At 40.5% G+C, this 16513-nt stretch overlaps 1 protein-coding gene across 1 annotated transcript in view; it reads left to right on the plus strand.

The window, feature by feature from the left end:
* The window catches only part of DNAH6 (dynein axonemal heavy chain 6), a 162974-nt gene that overhangs the window by 83236 nt on the left and 63225 nt on the right, over positions 1–16513 (plus strand). The window contains exons 46-50 of the mRNA XM_067553417.1: positions 1940–2171; positions 12453–12605; positions 13060–13200; positions 14152–14394; positions 15656–15823. Of these exons, the coding sequence (XP_067409518.1) occupies positions 1940–2171; positions 12453–12605; positions 13060–13200; positions 14152–14394; positions 15656–15823 (937 nt within the window). The remainder of the gene's footprint in view (positions 1–1939; positions 2172–12452; positions 12606–13059; positions 13201–14151; positions 14395–15655; positions 15824–16513) is intronic.

Raw genomic sequence — 16513 nt, forward strand, 5'->3', positions numbered from 1 at the left:
CAGTTCTCTGAAACTATCTTGAGAGACTCCTTTTCCTGACACCCTACTCCCCGGGGGGGGAAGTGACTAGTCATCATTGATCTGCTGTTAATTATGCAATACCATCTCAGATTTTAGATAATTATTTGGGATGTTCTAAACCTATTGCTTATGTCTGTGTGTGCTTAAATATAATACATAGTAGTTTTAGATAAGACCAAACTTATCTGTGTCAATCTTTCATCAGCCAGAAGCGCTGTGTTCCCATTGATTTATTCCTGACACTGCCTGGAGTGAAACAGTTGAGTTACCACTGCTTTGGGTTTAAGACCCTGGGTAATAGAAGGAGGTAAATGCCAATCCATGAAAATGGTATAATCCCATGCTGAACCCTATATCAAGAGTGTGCCCACTTGTATGAGTTGCGCAAACAACTATCTGGCATAGCCCTGTGATCGTCATGATACCCATGAAATTCTCTGATGTTTTAGAAGACTTATTACCAACATGGACATTGAAGTACCGGCACTGTCAGCCTCTGCAACTCCATTGCCACCTAGATTTTTGAATACAGATTTAGGAGTCTAATGTAAGGCACCCAGACATAAAAGTTTTGGTCCTAATTAACAGACAACCAAATATTCAAAACATGGTCTCCATTTGGATGTATGAATTTGGCAGACACAATCCATGGCTAAACAGAAATCACATCAATATGTGTTTCTGAAAGAATTTTGTATACTTGTCACTTGTGCACACAAAATACAGAATTTACAGAAACCACTATGCACTCAAACCAAGCCAAATTAAGTGTAAGTCTTTTTTGCATGTATAAATTCTGTCATTTTAAAAGTACAAAAAAATTATGTATGCTAATATTCTGAACATGCACAAATAGAGGCCAGATTAAGGCTTCTTTGAAAATTTGGCCAACAATGAATTTATAATGATGTGTCACAATTGGCAAATGACTTAAACCAAAAGAGAGGTTTGATGTTAATGAGATAAAGCGTCTAGAAAGCTGAAGTCCTTCCAGAATCAGTCCAAAATAGAAATCAACAGTGAGGTCCATCAATATTAAACTTGGCTAAGTGGCACGTTCTTAAAGACTACAAAATATATCTTGAAGTTCCTGTTCAGTCCAAACTCAATCTGTGCTATTTATTTTCTCTACCTACGTATACAATTACATGTTAATATACACATTAGTATAATTCATAAATATTTAATAAGAATATGGTATGTATTTACACTGATTCACATACACTCCTCTGACAGTATATAGCAGCTTGAATTGAGAGTAAATATAATTTATATCCACTTTGTGTTCACTTTATGCTTCCAGAGCAGTGTAAATGAGTCTTAGTATAAATGAGAATAACACCCTGAAGTAAGCAATTAAAAGGAGTATTTTCCCAACTGTCTGCCCTGTAAACTCCCCCCTCGATCAGAAAGTCAAAAGGGATTCTCCAGAAGTGTTTTCTTAGAAATTATCCATAATAACCAACATGTTGAAGTCAGAAGATATCAAAGGCTATTTTGAGTTAAAGAGTTAAAGATTACTTGTTTTGTATAGCCCGACTGGGACAGGGGATCCAGGGTACATTGGATGGGTTTTGACTGAAGTCCCAAAAAGGGATTGAGTTTTGGCAGGGATGAACTTATTCTGAATTAATGCAGTTAGGTCAGTGTCTGAAGTGTCTCTCTGAGCTTGTCTTGTGTGAGTCTCCATATGTTCCCTGCCTAAGCCACTGGGCAGAGCAAGGAATGTTGTTTTCCACTGGGACATTGGCATTGTCCAGGTGAGGCTTCCATTGTTTGAACTGCAGAATTATAGGACTTTCACTGTGGTATCACAACTATGAGATATTCCTATGATGCCATAATGAGACTTCAAGAAATAGTAGGAAAATTCTGTCATTTTTACTGTTTTTAAATTCTATGCTTGATTTTCCTGTAGAATTGCTCGGATGATCCGTCAGGAAAGAGGAAATGCCCTGCTTGTTGGAGTAGGAGGTACTGGCAAACAGTCTCTCACTAGACTTGCCTCTCATATGTGTGGATACAAATGCTTTCAGATAGAACTTAGCCGTGGTTATAATTATGACAGTTTTCATGATGATCTGAGGAAGCTGTATAAGATGGCAGGAGTAGAAGACAAAGATATGGTTTTCCTCTTCACAGACACACAGGTATGTTGAAATGGTTCAACCAGAAATGCAGTGGCTTTATCATTAGAAAGTTGTAGCATACATAATTAAACCTATTTATTTTTATATGGTGTTGTTTATATGGAGTAAGAAAATGCTTTAAAGTGAGTCATAAGCTTAAAACAATAAATAAAATCTTATAGTAATATATGAAAAGAGGAAGTGACTCTGAGGAAGGAAGAACAGAGTTCTTGGTAGCTGCGCAGTGTAAATGAAAGCGCTGTCTCTGGCTTTGGAAACTCATGGGAAAGGGGCAACAGGAAGGAGGAAGAGAAGCCTTGAGACTGTAGGTGAATATGGTGTCAGAGAGGAAGAGTGGGCCAAGATCATGATAGGACCAAAGACAGCTTCTCAATCTTCTGCAGTGGAAAGGATAAGCAGAAGGTATAAGCTTCCCTCAGAAGTGAAAAATGAAGTCAGTGGAGTGTTGCTACTGGACACTTTGTGATCAGTGTGGGTACCAGTGAGACACAGTACACCCAATTTGCAGATCAATAAGGTTTAATATGCAAGGTTTTCTATAAATATACTAGTTAGATACAAAGCCTAAAATTAACTACAATATGTCGTACTCACTAAGCCTGGAGAGCTAAGCAGTCACTCAGAAGGCTGTATACAGGAATGGCTTTCTTCAGGGGCCCCACCAGGGAGTCAGTGGATCCCCTCTGGTGCAACCGGCAGCATCTCCCGCAGAGTCGGGTGTTGATAGAGCACCCCCCTTTGTCTAAATGGTGACTACTTATACCCTTCGATAAACAACCTTCACCTAATTATCTCTCTCATTATCATATATGTTAATTACCTACATTGGGTTTCCACCCTTAACTACATTCCATTCTCGCCATGATAATTGGGGTCATCAAAACAATATGTGGTGATAGGAGGGGCAGAGTAAAAGTATGCCCCTTGGCAATAAAACCGTGTACCCCCAGACATTCAAGGATAACTTGTTGTTCCCATCGCAGTTATTTATGTGCAGCTGCAAGCATAGAGTATCTGTATTTTGTCATCTTATGTGTTGTGGTGTGCAGTAACTGAGACATCTATATGGTTACTCAGTAGTCCTATTCATCTCTGCCAACTGGAAGATGTCATGCTACAGGGGTCAGAATAGCCAAGCAAGCAACTGAAGCTATGCTAGGCCTGTAGGACAGTGGTCAAGGAACTCAACTTGTTCTGGGCCTCCAACATAGAGCTATTCTGATTTACACCAGTTGAGGATCTGTCCTATTGGGTTCTTGCTCAAGACACTCAAGAAGTATAAAGTGATTGCTATGATGATATTGAAAGCCAACAATGTGATTAAGTAGGATGAAAAAAGGACAGGTCATGATCAGAAGCCAAAAGTAAATAATTAACTGTGCAAAGGAAGGCATTCTCAGTACTGAAAAAAGGTACTGTATTAATAATGTATGTAAGTTGTTGTATCTGTTTACTTACCGCAGAAAAGTGTTATACTTTTCATACTGGAAATAGATCAGGGTGTCTAAAAACTCTTACAGTTTATTCCCAGAGCTCAGTCAATATTATTTCTATGAATAAACTGTGATCTGGAAGAGCGTGCTAGGTAGTGACTCACAAAATAAGCATTGCAAATATCCTACTTACATTTTAGGATACAGAAACTGTGAAGGTATCGGAATCCAGGTATCCCGCCTGGTGTGTTTGTTAACTTCTGAGAATTGAATATGCTTTTTCCACATCACAGCTAATTTACAGGAATGCTTTTATGTGAGCTTTGCTACGACACAAGCAAAATGGCTTCAAGATTTTATCACTCTTTTGAATACGCTAAGTTCTTCTGTGTATACTTTCAAAGCCATAAATGCAAAAGGATTTTCTCACATTTTCAGAAGATTATTTGCTTGGCTTATATTTGCTAATAGGAACTGCTTCAACTTTGTTCTCTAGCTTAGCAGTACACTTCTCTGAAGTTGTGATCATTTCAGCTATTGTACAGTACACAGCTCTAGATCTTTCTTTGGGAGCTGAAGGCCCCATTGTGATCCCTTTGCTCCCACTGGGGAGCAAGTAATGAGTACTCCCAGTTATGGCAATGGGACACTGTGACAGGATCCCCTGGGTACAACCTGGAACTGTGGGACTGCTGTGCCCCCTTAACTCTCCAGCCTGGGCTGTCTATCACAATGCTATGCTAGTGACAAGCAATACACCTCTCCAGCTGCTGTGATCACTCAGACACCAATATGTGGAGACATACCCAGCTGAGTTGCATAAATGCTTTTTAAGCCACTCATGAACAGTATGGACAGACACCAACAAATGTATCCGGCTCCCAGCCTTGCACCCCAGTAGTGTACCGTCTTACACTTCTCAAGACTCCCTTGGATAGTGCAAGCTCATTAATTAGTTCACCACTTCATCAAAGGAAAATGGACATGCACCAGCCTTTGTAATCTGAGCAGATTCACTAAGCACTTCAACCAAACAAAACACAGTGTTTTACATAAAATATAAAACAGATTTGTTAACTATAGAAGGATAGATTTTAAGTGATTATAAATGGTAGACATAGAGATCAAAGTTACATAAAAAGTTACATAAAAATACAAAGTTACATAAAAAATAAAATCGCAGTCTAAATTCTACAGATTAAGCAAGATTTGAATCAAGCAGTTTCTCACCCCACTAGATGTTCCAGGCAGTTTACAGTTCTTATTACACAGGCTGAATTTCTTTTTCAGCCTGGGGCCAATCTTCCCAGTTCAAAGTCTTTGTCTTCCAAATAATCTTCCAGGTGTTGAGATGAAGAAGGAGAGAGGCCAAGTGGTGACATCAGTGTCCCTCTTTTATACTCACCTCCAGTTGCTAGAAAGATCCTTGCTATGTCACATGAGTTAGGCCATCTCCATTGTGTACATGCCCTCTGAGGAGTCTCTGGGATGGCCATTAGGAGAGTGGATTCCCCTTAATGGGCTATCAATGCCTGTGTGGCCAATGTAGATGTAAATCTGTCTCGTCAGTTACTCCTTTGTTGCCACTGAAAGGTTAGTTGTGGTAGTTTCCCACTTACTATATATTTCAGTAACAAATATATAGCAATACTTCATAACTTCACACACTGTGATAGCACACACAATTCAATAGGATATTAATGTTCAACAGACCCAGACTTTTTAAATAATACCTCACAAGGCATGCATTGTACAAAACATATCATAATTATATCACAGTGGTGAATAGGGAGGTTCTAGGGTGCTATTTTGAGGTGCAGAGTGTCACAGGCTCCTTGAGTGAGTAACTGCTCACCAATGAGAGTAAGGGGTTCACTGTGTAGCCCTGAGAAACTGTTCTTTTGGTTAGTGCTGTAACAACCACAGATCAATTACTTAGGGCGAGATTGGGGCTAGTCTGTTCACCAAGGAGAGAGAAGAGTTCAGGTAATTTACTGTTGTGCTCCTGCTCAGTAACCACAAGGTGGGCTGAGGAGCAGAGGCCAGCTATTTGAATGGGGTTGTGGAGAGGGCAGGGTTGTACCCAGCTTGCACCTGCGACCAATGTTGGCTGTGCATCGTGTGGTACATATATTGTATCCTCTCCAATGGTGGCAGAGCTCACTGCTGTGGCATGTGATCCCCAGAACCTGCTGGAGGAATTCTGGCTGAGTTGGACAGAATTCCCAGCGGACTCCACCTGCCGCAGTGCTTGCTGCGCACACTCCTGTGTGCTTTTGCCTGCCCTTATCGGAATGAACAATTCCCTGAACTACATCAGGCGCTTGTTTTGTGCTTGAAACTTCTCATTTCCTATCTATAAAACCTGGCATTCAGAAGCTGTATAGAATTTATTTGACTATGATTTTCTTGAGTCTTAAGATGAATAATAGAAAGTAATTGTAATGTATTCATTTACTCATAAGGCCCACAGTTTTCACAAATATGTTAATATTAACACATACAGTGTATGAAAGCTTGTTATATTTGGGTGAATCAAGTCTCTCACAAATCCTTAGTATAATCAACTTCTTTGTTTAACAAAGAGAGAAAATAGGGTGCCTATAAAGAAATGTAAAAGAAACTGCTGTAAAGCCAGACAGCATTTGAAGAAATTGATGGTGGAAATCTGGCATGGGATTACTACTAGTTTAGGGAAAGCCCAACTAAATGAAGGACCAAGAATTCTGTACTTTTCTCAAAATGCAATAGAATTTAGTGAGAAAAGAGGAATACAATGTGAAAACTTTGAATCTACTGAAAAGAGAGATTTTGTTTATGTGAAAAAGAGACTTTGTAAACTCTGTTGCTCTTTGCAGATTTCACAGGAGTTTACCCTCTGAATAGAGATTCTTTTGGCATTAAGCTGTTGGCATTATTGATAGTTTTAGGTAACAGCAATAAAGTCAATGGTTGGATAAAAATTAGAAAAATGACAGAAAATTTTAGAGAGACGTTGCAAACTGACTCATTCCATTCTCTGTAGAGATGACATTTCATTTATCTGCTATTATGTCATCTGCGTGAGAGGTCAGAAAATACACACAACCAGCAGTTGTAACAATCAGAGAGACCTAAACACATTAGGTTCCTGATATGTGCACCATATAGAAACAAGAAACCTGCTTAAGATGTAGAATTTGTACAGAGTTGCTGGGTTTCTGATAATTATCTGAACATTTTGCAATAATTAAAAATCTCTTTTGGTTAATCTGAAAAGTGGAAGTTTAACAACTTCCTATTGTCATAACATGATATACTGACATAGCAAAATTCAGTGTTTGTGCAGATTTACTCCAGTGTTTAATCATGCTCAGTGTTAAAAATTTGTGCTTTATTTCCAATTTGAACTTTTCTAGCTTCATCTTCTAGACTTTTAAAGGTATTATGTCATTGTCTGCTAGATTATAGAGCTCTGCATCATCAAATATTTGCTCCTTGTGCAGGTACTCCTAGACCATGACCAAGTTACCATTTAACCTTCTCTTCGTTAAGCTAAATAGACTGAGGTCCTTAAGGGTATGTCTACATAGCAGTGTAAACCCAGGCTTGAACCCAGGCTCAAGCCTAACCCCCCTTGCATCTACACGCCAATTGTGCTAACCAAGGGCTTGGACCTAGAGTCTCTGGACCCTGCAGGGCTGGAGGGTCTCAACCCATGTTAAGCTGAGACCTAGGGTCCAAGCCCTATTGCTTTCCTGTGTGCATGTGGCCTGGGCTTGACTCAGGTCCCTGAAGTCCCAGAGTTCCTGCTCCCAGACAAGCAGCGCTGCAGGTAGCCAGCACAGCCACTGGAAGCACAATTACTGCCTGGATGAACACGCTCCCCTTTCCTGCTCCTCCTGCAGCTGCTGCAGCTCTGGTTCCAGCTCCTCTTCCTCCTCGCTGCTGTGCAGCGCTTGCCTGGAGCAGAGAGCAAAGTTGCCAGATGGGTGGCAGCTCCTGGCCATCAGGATGTCAGGGGTCATGCCTCCCCAGGCCGTGCTAAGCCGAGAGTCCTGTTGTTCTCCTCCCCATGCAGAGCAGCCGCTAAGTCCCTGCTCTGCTCTCCAGCTCCTGGTCACCCCCAGCCTGCCCTCCCTTGGGCTGCATATGCAGGGATGCCTGGGCTCCATGCACTGTGAGGGCGGTGACTGGCAGCCAGCCCCAAACTTCCCTGCAGCGAGGAGGAGGAGCTGGAGCCAGTTGCTGCCACAGGAGGCTGGAGGGAAGTTTTTTGGGACTAGTTTCCCCTTGCTCTCCTGACAGTGCATGCAGACCAGCTGCCTTGAGACACACAGCACCAGGGAGGGCGGGAGTGGGGAGGAAGCAAGGGACAGAGAGCAGAGTGAGGACCAAGTGGCTGCCCTGCAGGAAGGGGGTGCAGCTGAGCTCCTGGCTCAGTACAGCCAGAGGATGGATGACCCCTGACATTCCTGCCCTTCTGGAGAGCAGCCGCTTGGTCCCAGCACTGCTTTCTGGTCCCCCTGGCCCTCCATAGAGTTGTGTGTGCAGATGCACCTGGACAGAGTGCGCTGTCAGAGCAGTGAGTGGGAGCCAGCCCCAAAACTTCCCTGCTGCCTCCTGGGGATCCCTTATCCCTGTCTCCTGCATGGCAGGGATAATGAATCCTCAGGACATATTGCCTTTGACTGACGCAGAAAAAGAACCCAACTTCAATGAAAAAAGAATTAAAAAGATGTTGATGGTGTTTTGCCAGCCGGGTAGCAACATCTGGTTGGCATTCCGATTCTTCAGTGGCAGCTAATCCTGCTCTGAGCTGGATTAATTTTCAGGTTTAAACAGAGTTCTCAGAGAGCCAGGATTTTGGCACTTGTGAAACAGATAGGAGGACTAGGAAGTGGGGCTGAGTGACCCAGTTACATGACTTTTCCATTCCCCATTGTGTCACTGTGGGTTCGATACTTTATCTGAAAAAAACACTAGCTCTTATATCCATGCTAAATTTCTGTTTAATACATTTGAACCAGCCCTCTCCCTACCCCCCAACACTTTGACCAATAATAAGAAGTAAGAATATCTGACAGCAAAAAGGTGAAGTAAGAATACAATTTAGAGAAATGCCAGGTTTTCTTTAGCCCAGCAGAGTGAGCTATCGGAGGTGGTTCTCAACCCCTAGAGATAAAACATAGGATCAAATCCTGCTCTCCTTGTTCTTGAGAGTATTCCTGTTGAAGGAAATAAGACATATATCTAGGCAAGGACTGAAACCAGGACTCCAGCAATTGTACCTAGACAAAGATAAGGGAGCCCCAGGGAGTGCTGGAGACATTGCACCTCAAGCTGTGGGGATGCACTTCATCGCTCCATGTGCGGGTGTTTTTCCTCTGAAACCTACATTTTATGTCAAACTTCAAAATAAACAGACAAAAACAAACAAACAAAAATACTTTCATTGAACTTCCCATTTAAGTAAGAATTGCCAAGTTTCATTTTAATAATTTGACAGCCCTGGAGACTGATATCCTGGAGCACAAGACTTATGAGGAGAGGCTGAGGGAACTAGGCTTGTTTAGTCTGCAGAAGAGAAGAGTGAGGGGGGATTTGATAGCAGCCTTTAACTACCTGAAAGGCGGTTCCAGGGAGGATGGAGCTAGGCTGTTCTCAGTGGTGGCAGATGACAGAACAAGGAGCAATGGTCTCAAGTTTCAGTGGGGGAAGTCTAGGTTGGACATTAGGAAAAAGTTTTTCACTAGGAGGGTGGTGAAGCACTGGAATGGGTTACCTAGGGAGGTGGTGGATTCTCCATCTTTAGAGGTTTTTAAGCTGCGGCTTGACAAAGCCCTGGCTGGGATGATTTAGCTGAGGTTAGTCCTGGTTAGTCCTGCTTTGAGCAGGGGGTTGGACTAGATGACCTCCTGAAGTCCCTTCCAACTCTATGATTCTAATTATCCTCAGAACAGGTGCACATGGGCATTTTCCTGCCCATGTGACTCAGCTTGGAGGCAGAGAGCCCAATTCTCAGATTAAATGGTAGTTCAATGTAAAGCCTTCTCAAACTGTAGTCGTTCTACTGAGACAGCCACCAAAGGAACTAATTATGTAGTTTATTTACTCACGTGCTCCTTATGGGACCTGATTGCCATCAATAGTATTGTCACAATTAGGAATCAGGGTGGGCAGTAGTGTTTTCCCACAGTGCCACACATTCGTAGGGCTAGAGTATTGACACTGGCAGAAAGGGGGTGGCAGTAGGCACTCTGGGGTAGGGTGACTTTGACTTGGACCTGGGCACTGCGGTGTAGATGCCAGAGCCCTAGTTTCAAACATGAGTCGGAAAATCCTTGAGCTGGGGTTAAAATGTAGTATAGACGCTCAAGCCCAGGTTTGCCTGACGCAGGTCAGCTGGCTTGAGTCCCGCTAACCCTAGGCTTACATTGCTATGTAGACATAACCTAAGTCTCTTGTTGTAAGACTTTTTCCAGACTCATTCTTGTCTGAACCTTCTCCAATTTCAACATCCTTTTTAAAGCATGGGCATCAAAAGTGGACACAGTATTCCAACATATAAACCATTTTATACTTTATTCCAGATCACTGATATTAAGGCACAGCTGGAAGGTGCTCAGATGGTGTAGTGATTAGCACAGTATAAAAATGTATATAGAATATCATAGCACTGGATCAAGAACAGATCTCTGCAGGACCCACTAGAAACATACTCTTGTTGATGATTCCCCATTAACAATTGTGTTTTGAGATCTATCAGCCAGTTTTTAATCCATTTAACAAATGATATGTTGATTCTATTTAATCAGAATGTCATCAGATACCAGGTCAAATGCCTTACAGATATCCAAATATATTATGTCATCATACTTATTTTATCAGCCTACGTTACGAGCTCATCAGAAAACACTGTCAAGTTGATTTGAGAACCCCTGTTTTCCATACAATCATGTTGACTGGCATTGATTGTATAGAAAATCCTTCGTTGCTAAAGTCCTGGATCAGCCATTCCACTATTTGCCTGGTATCCATGTCAGACTGACCAGCCTATAGCTACTGAGGCCATCCTGTTTATACTTTTAAATATTGGCACAGCCGTATCTTTCCTTCAGTTCTCTGGAACTTCTCTGCTGTGCCAAGTTTTATAAAAATCAACATCAATGTACTGAAGAACGTCCCAGGAAAATCATTTAAATTCTTAGAAGCACATTATCTAGACCAACTGATTTAACATCCTTAGATACTGTTGGATGAGAAAGTGTTTCATCATTATATGATATGAATGCTTCATTTTGCTTTATTTCAAATACAGAACTGAAATATGTATTTAATACTTCTGCTTTTTCTGCTTTACTATTTACAATTTTCCATCTCCATCTAATAATGAACCTATGCAATTGTTAGAATTCTTGTTCTTTCCTGATACAGTAAAAGAATCTTTCTTATTGTTAACTCGATTGATTGATTGATTTATATTTAATTGACAGCTTTAGCTTTTCTTATCAGTTGCCTGCATTTCTTAACTTTAATTTATATAATTGCCATCAACCTCTTGGTTTTTTCCATTTATGTGGGGTTTTTGTTGCTTCTTATCCCCTCTTAACCAGTTTTTTTTTAATTGATTGAAGTAGCCTTTATTCACAACTGAGAAATGGTGGCCTGTAGGCCATCTAATAGTGTTTCTAAACAACTTCCAGTGTTCACCCACATTTCTCTGTTTAAATTTCACATCCCAATCAATTTTTCTCATGATTTTTACTTTTGGGAAATTAACCCTTTTAAAGTGCCAAGTATTTTTAACAGTCTTGGCTCCTATTGAGTTCATTGGTAGTAAGGGGGATCAGTGTCTTCCAGAAAACACTCAACACTTCACAGCAGTAGGTCCTTGATTCGAAAGCTATGTTATAAGCTTTTTTGACACTTCTTCCTCCTGTTTCTTCCTCCTTAAGCACTCAGACTCCATCCTTGGGCAGATTGCTACTCCTGGCTAATCTCCAGGAGTGGAAGCTGTGGAGACAAGTTCATGAAGCAGAAAATGTTAGGTGTTTTTTAGCTGTGTTGAATCTTAGCATCCACACTTACCCTTCCTTCTGTGCAGCGTCCAAAAGGAAGGGCAGAAGATTATGCCTAGAGTGACTCCTACCTTGCCTATCTATGGTTAAGAAATCTCCCCTCCTACCATGGCCTGCTGCTTTCTTGATGTGACCTGCCTCCCACGGTGTGAGCACCTGTCTTGTCCCTTTGGAGGTGGATCACATCAGGAGATCAGGCTGAGGGTGAGAACTGTCATCGAAGTGGCAGCACTGATTATCTGGAAAACAGGGAGGGCTGTGTGGTAAGATAGAGAGGTAGAAAAAGACCATTCACCTGTTCACTAGCAACTTCTTCTGGTGGTTGGTTGATGGATGCCCTCAGTTTGAAGTGGTAGCAGAAAACTGGCTAATATCAAAATAGTAAAATGACCATGAGCACAATAAACTTGACCAAATGACAAGATCCTATAGACAATATTGGTAACTTCGAAGAACCCCAATCAGTGATCACACTGAACAGTGTGCAAATTAGATTAGAGGCCAGGCATTTTTAAAAGATTTCTAGACATAAGAGAGAAAATGAATGGGGAAGACCTGTTTTGTTTTCCTAGGTAATGTTTTGGTGGTATCTGTTTCAAATATTTAACAGTTAAGGATTTTTAAATTCATTGTTTCAGTTAAAAACATTAAAGCTTTTTCTTACAATTTTTAATTTATGAATTCATCAGTTATTTTAATTTTCCTGATTGTTTTCTCCATGTTTACACTTAGAGTACACACATGCTAATTAATGTGAAATCTAATCTTTGTAAAAATCTTATCTCTAGATTGTTGTAGAGGAGTTCTTGGAAGACATAAACAATATTCTCAATTCTGGGGAAGTACCTAATTTGTTTGAGAAAGATGAATTGGAACAGGTTCTGGCACCTACCAGACCCAAAGCTAAAGAGGCAGGAATACCAGAGGGGAACAGAGATGAGGTAAGAGAAGCATTGCAAATATTAGTTTATTATAGCAGATAACTTTGTAAATACACATTACTAAAATTCTTATTTTCAAAGAAGTAAGTATAGATATTCTAACATATCCCTTTTGTCTGTCTCTTATTTATCTAATGTGAAAAAGAGAACATTACATTTTATTTACACTCACGAAGATCAATTTCCAGGACTTTTGATAAATACTTCTATTCTGTCATGTGTGGACAAACCGTTTATATTCCACCCTTGGAGAATAGTTCAACTGTTCATTGACAATTGTTTAGACTAGTTATAGAGGTTAGAGATAGAAATGGCCTGTTAGATCATTCAGCCAAAGCAGGGTTGTTCCCTGCAATACAGGACTGTACTAGATTTCTTTTGAGCAAACAACCTCATTGTCATCGCCTTTATTTTTACTGTACACTGTGAACACTGGTATGTTCTTTTTAAACAGGTGTTTCAATACTTCATTAGCCGAGTTCGTCAGAAGCTGCATATCGTTCTCTGTATGAGTCCTGTTGGAGAAGCTTTCCGTGCACGATGTCGGATGTTTCCATCCCTCGTGAATTGCTGTACTATTGATTGGTTTGTGCAGGTTTGTACTAATCAAGATCCAAGGAGTAATAATTTTGAGATGTCTCAATAATACAAATTCTATTATATATGCTTTCTTATAAAAAAAAAAAATCAAGTAAAATATAGCTTCCTGGTTGTCATCCTGGATTATGTGGTCTTTGTATTATTTTTCAATGACCGTGAGTTCCCAGATTCTCATTAACTAGAGTATCTCAAATAATTGATTGTTGTTTCTACTCATATTGGATCCTGGCCTCTCCTTCAGTCTGAGACATTTGACAAAACCAGAGGCAGCTCAGACTTGTCCACAGGGCTTGATTACATCCTTCCACCCTTTGACCAGATTTTTCTGCCTCCAGTGATGCAGACAAAGCAGCAGTTCAGCAATCCTGCTTCATCCATTGCAGTCCTAGCTTTAGAAGCTGATTGGGAGTAGAAGCCAACAATCCCCTCCTCCCCCCAACACACACACACACACCCTTTACTCTCCTATAGGGGACTCGGATTTCCAGGGCTTAGCTCCCTAAACAAGACAAGATGCTGATGTCTGTTTGGTCCCCTCTCCTCAGTCCTGGTGCGGCAGGCCAAAGAGAGCAAGCTGAAGGCCTAGGGGATCTTCTCAGGAGATGTAGAAAAGGGTCACTTGCCATGATTTCTCTCAACTTGCAGGCTTTTGCTTTGTCATATGATGGGGTTCAAAGTCTACATGGCTTGTAGGAACCACTAAACCCACTCCAACTCACCAAGTCTTATCCAGAGACATCTTATCAAAGGCTGACCGGTTTCAATAGTAGTGGGCTTGTGGAATTCATAGGGCCATTTGACTTATTTTTTTAACATAATATACTGTTTCTGCAATGGGCCAGAGAAAACATGTAGTTTATATTGAGAATTTACCATATTTCACCACAAATGTTGGGCATGATGAAATGAATGATTGTTATTCAGATAAACTTTTTCCGTTTTGCAGTGGCCCAGAGAAGCACTTCTTTCTGTATCAAGGACATTTTTCCTGAATGTTGATCTTGGAAGTGATGAGTTGAAAGAGAAAGTTTCAGTAATGTGTGTAGATATTCATCTGAGCGTGACTGAAATGGCAGATCGATATTATGCTGAGCTGCGGCGACGATATTACACGACACCCACTTCATATTTAGAATTAATCAATCTCTACTTGTCTATGCTGGGGGAAAAAAGGAAGCAGTTGGTTTCAGTAGGTTTAATTTTATTAAACAAAAATCTCAGCTTTATTGTGTCTCAGAAATGTGCCTTAGTTCCCCTCAGATTTTTGATTATTCTTCCTTCATAGTGCAGCAGCTTCGGGGTTTACCATAAGTAAAATGGCTTGTAATTCTTTTGTAGTAAACCTGCCCAGTTTTCCTTTTCCAAGTAGAGTATTAAAACAAGGAATTTTTAAAATCTGATTTACTTTCTACTGTTTATGCTTTTTGTTACCATTTTGCACTTAATTCACATGCAAAATGAAAAGAGATGAGTCATTTCACTTCCCGCATCTCATGTCCTAAGACTGTGCTGCAACACCTGGGATACAAACATTGCAGTGCAATGATTAAACCCAAAACAAAGAAAAACAAACAAACATTTGTATTGATTTTTAAAAATTGCATGAAAGATTGCAATAATATTTATGCTTGTAAAAAATCAATTTTGAACCTAACCGTTGGGCAGCTTCTATTTGTTAAACATGATCATTTATGCCAATTAAGATGGTTTTACTTTTAAATCTGTATAAATACTGTTACATTCATAGAATCATAGAATATTAGAGTTGGAAGGGACCTCAGGAGGTCATCTAGTCCAACCCCCTGCTCAAAGCAGGACTAACCTCAGCTATATCATCCCAACCAGGGCTTTGTCAAGCCTCAGCTTAAAAACCTCTAAGGATGGAAATTCCACCACCTCCCTAGGTAACCCATTCCAATGCTTCACCACCCTCCTAGTAAAAAACTTTTTCCTAATGTCCAACCTAGACCTCCCGCCCTGCAACTTGAGACCGTTGCTCCTTGTTCTGTCATCTGCCACCACCGAGAACAGCCTAGCCCCATCCTCCCTGGAACCCCCTTTCAGGTAGTTAAAAGCCGCTATCAAATCCCCCCTCACTCTTCTCTTTTGCAGACTAAACAAGCCCAGTTCCCTCAGCCTCTCCTCATAAGTCCTGTGCTCCAGCCCCCTAATCATTTTGGTTGCCCTCCGCTGCACTCTCTCCAAATTGTCCACATCTTTTTTGTATTTAGTATTTCATACTAAAATAACATTTTTATTACAGCCACCCTTAAAATAACTTCATTATACAAATTATTTATAACATAATTTACAACTGATATAAAACTTACATTACACGGTTTTAAAAATATATTTGTGTGTACATTTATATTTTTATCATGTTAGAACTTTTTGGAGTCAGTGTTTGAGAAAAGTAATTAGATGTATGAAATGTTTTTATTATGCTTCAGGCTCGGGATCGAGTGAAGAATGGCCTATCCAAACTATTAGAGACGAATGTGCTTGTAGATAAAATGAAATTAGATCTCTCTGCTTTAGAGCCAGTCCTTATAGAGAAATCAGTGGATGTTGAGGCTTTGATGGAAAAATTAGCAGTGGATCAAGAAAATGCTGATCAGGTACAAATAATTATCTTGTGATATTTATGAGATAACGTGTTACTGCTCAATAATTCATAGATGAAGCAAAAGTTTAAAGATTAATAATTATGGGCTCTATGCCCATATCTCTATCCTCCTTTATGTGACACAGTGAGGAGCACAAGGACCTAAAAGCATGGAAATGAGCCTTGACAAGGATTACAGGAAGGGAAAAGCAGTAAGACTGTATCCTGCTTTTCTGTAGTGTAGCTTCTACCAGTACAAACATTTCCTTTATGGAAGCAGCAAAGTTTATGTAGACATTTTCCATGTTAGTTAATGCTGCTTCAAACGGCATTCACATTACTTGTGCACTCTGTGACACATATCTTAGGGGTTACAGCTGCTGAGATGGAGCCAATGGCAGTGCAGCCAGCTATACTGCCAGTGGTAGAACACAGCCTGAGCCCTACAGGATTTGGACTGTCCCTGCAGATTCTTAGCCTTCACTGGCCATTGCTTCTCAAAAGTAATGGGATTCTGGTATCTTTCACCAATTAATAACTTTCTGCATGTATCCAGGCTGGTGAAACTCCTGTTTCATTCTATTTTGCATGTTTTAAGTATACAACCAAAAATGTAGAAGTGAGTGTTAAGCAAACCTATTAAAGAAATAAGACGGAATAAGTCAAACAATGTAAATCATTATTGTGTTTTGAAAATATTTCA

Source organism: Emydura macquarii, unplaced genomic scaffold (genome assembly GCF_026122565.2).
Source record: "Emydura macquarii macquarii isolate MOO-44397 ecotype Brisbane River unplaced genomic scaffold, CSIRO-AGI_Emac_v2 contig_1451, whole genome shotgun sequence".
NCBI classification, from domain to species: Eukaryota; Metazoa; Chordata; order Testudines; family Chelidae; genus Emydura; species Emydura macquarii.